Consider the following 6,729-nt stretch of genomic DNA (forward strand, 5'->3'; position numbering starts at 1 on the left):
TAGTAGTTCTTTTTAATAAGGAATTTTTTTATTCTCTAAGCTCGATCTTATACCACAAATTTTAAGATTAAAGAAGAATCTGAATCAATCCCTGCACTTTTGACAGAGCAGTTTTATCTTTCTGGTGCTATATTTCTGTACATCTACTCATGTGGACTGGTCAAGTCATTACTCTACTCCTATAAATTATAATGGCTCAGAAATAGACAGTGTCCTTTTGCTACAGTGTTCTATTCTGTCCTATTTTGACTGCTCTTCTGCTTCTGCACCCACACTTCCCCCCTTGGTTCCATTCCCAATGTCCATTTACATTTATTATTATTATTTGCTTCTCTAATTCTATTCATTTTTCTGTACTATCATCTCTATTTACTTCTGCATTTTTTCACATGTTTTGTCCACTCAATATGATTCCTATTCAAGTTAATACCATTATGGTCTTTCTTTGCTATACTATTCCTTTAATAAAGTTACTCTCTCCGTTTTATTATTTAATATGATTGTGTTTAATAGTACTATACTATGACTTTTATGATAAAAAGAATTCTTAGAACTTAGGGCTAGTTTAGTAGGAGGGACAAAAAATAATTAATTTCGGAATTAGATATGAGATGAGGTTATTCCATGTTTGGTAGGGATAAAATCGTGGTATAAATAATTTCGAGATTAGTTATTCTGCGTTTATAGTATTTTTTTTATCTTTATAGAAAGATGAATAACTAATCTCGGGATAATTAATTATAGATAACTTGTTTCCAACCCAAACAACCATTTAGTTTTAAGATTGTAATTTGAAAGGGAGTCTTGGAGCAATCAGTGGCGGAGCCACATTCAACCAAGGGGTGTCAATCAACACCTCTTCGCCAGAAAAAAATACTTAGTATTGCTAGATAATTTTTTTTAATTTATGTATATTTACTACACGTTGACCCTTCTTGATTTTTCGGTGTATCTAATTTTTTATATTTTGACACTCCTTAATGAAAATTCTGAATCTGCTACCGGGAGCAACGGTAAAGCTGTCTTTGTGCGACCTATAGGTCATGTGCTAGAGTCGTGACAACAGCTACTAATGCTTCCATAACGGTAGACTATCCACATTGTACCCTTAGGAGTACCGCTTTTTCTCCAACCATGGGTGAATACATAATACTTTATTTACCGGATTGAATTTAGTTGATGTTGTTCAGACGCACAATATAATCCGTTTGCATGACTTGTTGTTATGTAAGGTTCGTATTGGTGTATGTAAATGCTGTAACGTGTTTATTGAATTTATATTGTAATAAAAGGTGGTCGAAAGAATGAGTCATTTACTTAGCCAAAAACATTTTGCAAAAGCTAAAACAGTATTTCCACACGTTTTATCTGAGCTAAATATTGGCTCAACATTATCAAATGTTGCTCTTCTTTTTTTAGATTCTGTCCATTATCTTGTTACCTAGCTTGATTGATATTCAAAGCCTAAAATGCTGACACAGAGATTCGTATGATCGGAATCGGATACCAAATCATTTCTTACACTAGAGTAAATGTACATTTATATTGTGATGATCAAAGACGGAGTTAGGTCTTGAACCAAAACTATTGGATTTGGCCGAATTCAGTGGGCTCATGCTGGCTTCGCCCCGGGTGATGATAATAATGAATCACGCTATAACTTGTCTTATTTTTTTAAGTTTCAAATTTCATATTTTATGAAAGTTTTGTGTAGCTATCTTTTATGTGTCACGATAGTATAGTGAAAATATTTTTACACGTATAAAAGTTCTTATTTTGCATGGCCAACATTTAAAGATCTAGAGATCAAATCCTTTCAGATATTTAGACACGAGGGCCAATTGTTTTGGTACCCTATCCCTAAAAGTGAAATGTTTCTTAGGGGTCAGCGTTTTATGTCCAACCCTAAGATATTCAAAAGCTTAGTGGCTTAAAGTCGATACAAAAGTTACATTTTTTTTATAATCTTTGAGATTCTTTCTTGAACCCCAAGAAAATCCGCAGCTATCTTGCCATAACTTTTGTCCTTCGAATGAGCACTCTGTGGTGAGCGCATTGGGTAAACCCCCACTATCTAATAGTCTGCAAACCACACTAGAAATATAAAATATACTAGGCAAACCTTATGCGACAGACTCAGACCCAAAATACACTGAGGGTGGATAGATCCGGGGCATTGAGATTCTTACTAGGTCAGAATGCATGTGCATTGAAACAGAAGTAATTAAATGTAGATATAGTCTAATGCAGGACCATATAATAATAATATTAATTTCTTTTACTTCTTAAGTAAACCTTGATTTGTACATGAGTGTAAAAAGGAGCCAAATGTGTGAGCAGCAGCTTTATGTTAATATTAAAAAAACTATAAATAAGCATACGATAACAAAAGAATCCAAAATAGCAACATGGGTACCAACAAGGAGAGTGGTAGATTGGTACCTACTTCACTCGGCTTTCGGATTTGTCACGGAACCCTTAACGATTTTTTCAAATTTAGTCGAACACTAAGGGTTTGTTTTGTTGGAAAACAAGTTATCTCATGATTAATTATCTCGTAATTAATTATCCCATTCTTCCATAGGGATTAAAAAAATATTACAATCTCGGGATAACTAATCCCAAAATTAATTATATCACAATTTTATCTCAACCAAACGTAAAATAAACTCATCTTAAATTTAATTCAAAATTAAATATCCCTTATGCACCCAAAGTGGGAAACAAAAAACAATGGGGCAGGCACTAGTTCAACAGCAAACAAAAGTCGTTGAAAGCAACCCCAGAAAAAGACCAGAAGAAGATATTCAACACGTCATATAGACTGATAAAAACATACAAACATGTGGCAAAAAATAGCAGAAACCTGGCTCAGCTCAGACAATTCAAACATAACAAATACAATAGTAGTACTAGTAATATTAGGGAGGGGAAACGAATACAATGCTGCTGACAACCAAATATTACCATGTGAAATGGCTCAGTTAGCCAGATACCAAATACTTGTAATTTAAAGTACTACTACACTTACATAAATTAGAAAAAAGAACAGTTTTCTCAGAACATACAACACATGGTATACGGAAAGTTACGTCAGAAAAAGCACCGCCCCACCACCATTGAAGTAGTTAGTACTCTTTTGGCCACTTCTTTGATTCACAAAGCTCATTTCTCTGCAAAAACAAAGTTCAACTATTTTGGTCAAAACAGAAAAAATTTGGCCATAACCATGTAAAAGTTAAAAATAATAATAATAATAATAATCTGGTGCACAAATCATGACGTTCAAATAGGGTTCAAGAAGGATCGCACCCAAGGGACATAACGTAAAGAACCTACCCGAATGCAATCATAAGTGGCTACTTTCACGGCTCGAACCCGTAACTTATAGATCATACGGAGACTACCTTACCGTTGGTGCAACGCTCCCCTTCGACCATGTAAAAGTTACAAAATGAAGAAAAAAAGGAGAGATTCTTGATAATTTACCATTAGTGGTGATGAAGAAGTCATGTGAGGGATTAGGTATTGAAATTGAGAGTTGAGTTTTGGATAGGCCAGAAAATTTATCCTCAGAATCAAGCCATGAATCTTTGTTGTCTTTTGGCCATTCATCAAAAAAATGGTGCATTACTTTCTTGGGCTGCTGCTGCTGATCTTCTATTTTCATACTTTTGACATCATGAAAATACTGTTGATGATCTTTTGATGATTCATTTAAGCTTTGAAGTTGTAAGTAAGAAGAAACTGAGTGTCCTGTATTTTGTGATAGAGAATAAGTCCTCTGTTTCATTGGTGAACCCATAGTTAATGGTGACAATTGCCAAGTATCATCAACTGAATTTGAACCACATGTACTTCTCACTGTCCCTGAAGTTTCTGAGAAGAAAATATGCTCATCTACATCCTCCTTCATTCCATCTCCATATCCATTTCTGTAAACCACAATTTAACCAAAAACCTCAAGTTTATACATAAAAAAATCAAGTACTATGTACTTTGTTTCATTTTGTGTGAAACTCTTTCGCTAAAGTAATGATAATTTTCTTTAAATTTTTTGTTTGGCTCTTAATGATACGCTTTTTATAGGCACTGAATGTCATGGCTTTAAGCGGTCATACATTGAATGGTGGCCAACCAAACAACTTTTATCCACAAATTATATTATGAATATAGAAACTTATATTGTGTATATAGATCAAAAATTATTTTTCACATGAGGATATTAAATCTTGAACACGTTTTGTGAAATTCCTAGCTTCACCATTGGCTTTAAGATCTCAAATCTTAAAAAATATTTTTTTTGAACTCCATACTAAGTCAACAATACCACATAAATTGAATAATATGAAAAATTTAAAAAGTACATAATGTTACGGCCGATTTAAAATAACAATTTCAAGAATCTTTGTTTTTTAACTCTATACTGAGTCAAACGATGCCACATAAATTGAACAATATGACAAATTAAAGCTGTTAAGTCAGAAGTTAAACCTGGAATAAGGAGAAGATTCCAAACCAATGGCAGCAGGGGATGGTCTAGAGGAAGAAGAATGAGGATAAAGGAAAGGATATTGGTGGGGTTCATGAGTTGAAGTAAGATAAGAAAAAGAGTGAAGAGAAGAAGTGGGGCTAGAAGAGGAAATATTGTTTGTGTTTTTGTTGATTGATAAGATGGAAATTGCTGTTGGAGTTGTAGTATTAGTAGCAGTAGAAATAGGTCTTGTTGTAGTTGATGTGTTAGTTGATGTTGTAGTCATAATTTCCACAGGCTTTCTTGAACGGTTTCTGCCTCTGTGCATGTGTCTTTCACAGTATTTGGAATCTGGATAAGCTTCTTTTGAACATCTCCATTTTTTACCATCTGTTCTTCTACATCTCCCTGGCTCTGGATCTATTTTCTTCCCAAATCCCATTTGAAAACAGTTCCATCCAACTACACCAACAACAAAAAAATCCAATTTTTTTTTTAAAAAAAATGGTCTAACACAGATGCATATCTCAACATTTCATGCATAAAGATCTCATCTTTGACTTATTTTTGGGAGTAAACTAAAAAAATCCAATCTTTACATATTTCAAGATTTCATGCATAAAGATCTTTACTTTGAGCTAAAATTTGCGAGTAAACTAAAAAAATCCAATCTTTACACACCTATATACAAAAAGGTACTACTCCCTCTGTCCCAATATATGTGACTCTCTTTCTCTCTGCCGAATCAAACACCCCAACGTTAGGACGGAGGGAGTACATATTTCAAGAATTGTATGCATAAAGATCTTTACTTTGACTTATTCTTGTGAGTAAATTGAAAACAATCCAATCTTTACAAATAATGTCCAAACACAACACAACAGAAACATATATACACACCTATATACAGAAATATATATGCATAAAGATCAATACTTTAACTTGTTTTTATGAAAATACTGTAATAATGAGATGAAGGGTGGAGAAAGAATAGTACTGTGGTGAGGTTGGTGGAGAATGAGCTTTGAGGAAAGTGAAGAATCCAAGCTTCTTCTGATAGTATAAAGAAGATCAGGTGGAACAGGCATTCCAGAAACCATGTACTTGTAAATAAGAGCTTGATGTTCAAGTTCTTGCCATTGATTTGCTGTGAATGGAAATCTACTTCTTGCTGTAGTACTCATCATTTATCACAAATTTCACTTTAATATTTGAGAAGAGAAAAGGAGAGTGGTGTAGTGAATAAAAGGAGCTCTTTTGGGAAGAGAAATATATAGTCATTCTATGTCAATTTAATTATGTGACACTCTGAATTTTTTTATATTCACAATTTTTAATTTTGATCATGTATTTGATACTTTTTTGTATTTTATCAAAAACGGCATATTTACCGTAGGGGTAAGGTTTTCGTAAGGAGGTAGGATTTTAAGCTTATCGTTTTGATATTTTAAGCATTTTAAGTTATTGGGTTTCTAATCTATTAATTTATAAATAATTAATGAATTTTTCAAGACAAATATAGGGTGTGAAACAAAGCTACTGGGTTCGCCGAACTCGTAGCTATAATACTGGCTCCGCTCCTGCGTACACTCTATCCTTCCCAAACTTTACTTGTAAGATTACATTGAATATGTTATTATTATTGTTGAAATAAAATTTATATATCTGAAAATTCCGTAAAAATACAATATAACATAATAATAAAAAATATTTAAAAACTCTCAAGACAAAATAATATCACATAAATGGGACAGAAAGATTAAGTATTTATTTAAGGGACCATTTGGGTTGCAGAATCTTGTGTACATGGGGATAAAACTAATGGTTCTGATCATAATATTATTGCTATCTTTTCTCCCCTTTTTTTCTCACTTATATTCACACACACACATACAACAGTGTACTGTGTGCAAAATATAATGAGTGAGAGGGGTCTCAGTTGTATCTGCAACTGCTGCAACTATTCTGCTTTTATGGCAGCTATTGTCTCTGACAACTTATACGGAAATCCATAAACTAAAGTTTTCTGTAAACAAATCAAACTAATTATTATACTAAGTGTAGGAGTTTTTTATGCCCCTAGGCTTATCAGAGTTTTCTGATATTTTACAGTACTGTGACTGTCCCACTGTGACCAGTGCCTGGTAGATGGATCATGAGAAGATTGTACGTTGTGCTTAGCTTTTACTGCAAAAAACTTCTTATAGCCAAACTTACTTTTACTTTTCATCTCTGTTACTTTAACCACTACCCCA

At 33.3% G+C, this 6,729-nt stretch overlaps 1 protein-coding gene across 1 annotated transcript; it reads right to left on the bottom strand.

Moving 5' to 3' along the window:
- Positions 1-2,846: 2,846 nt before the first annotated feature.
- LOC104092830 (growth-regulating factor 1-like) lies at positions 2,847-5,749 on the bottom strand. The gene is made up of 4 exons (XM_009598508.4): positions 5,472-5,749; positions 4,495-4,936; positions 3,490-3,935; positions 2,847-3,173 (listed from the first exon to the last, which is right to left on the bottom strand). The coding sequence occupies exons 1-4, from the start codon at positions 5,659-5,661 to the stop codon at positions 3,166-3,168; spliced, it is 1,086 nt and encodes a 361-aa protein (XP_009596803.1). The 5' UTR covers positions 5,662-5,749; the 3' UTR covers positions 2,847-3,165.
- Between the last annotated feature and the right edge of the window lie 980 nt (positions 5,750-6,729).

This window comes from Nicotiana tomentosiformis, chromosome 7 (genome assembly GCF_000390325.3).
Source record: "Nicotiana tomentosiformis chromosome 7, ASM39032v3, whole genome shotgun sequence".
NCBI lineage: Eukaryota > Viridiplantae > Streptophyta > Magnoliopsida > Solanales > Solanaceae > Nicotiana > Nicotiana tomentosiformis.

Coding starts and splice junctions, on each gene's coding strand:
- LOC104092830 (XM_009598508.4), bottom strand. CDS start 5,661: ATGATGAGTACTACAGCAAGAAGTAGATTTCCATTCACAGCAAATCAA. Junction 4,937..5,471: donor TCTCCACCAACCTCACCACA/GTACTATTCTTT, acceptor TTGTTGGTGTAG/TTGGATGGAACTGTTTTCAA. Junction 3,936..4,494: donor GAATCTTCTCCTTATTCCAG/GTTTAACTTCTG, acceptor TGTGGTTTACAG/AAATGGATATGGAGATGGAA.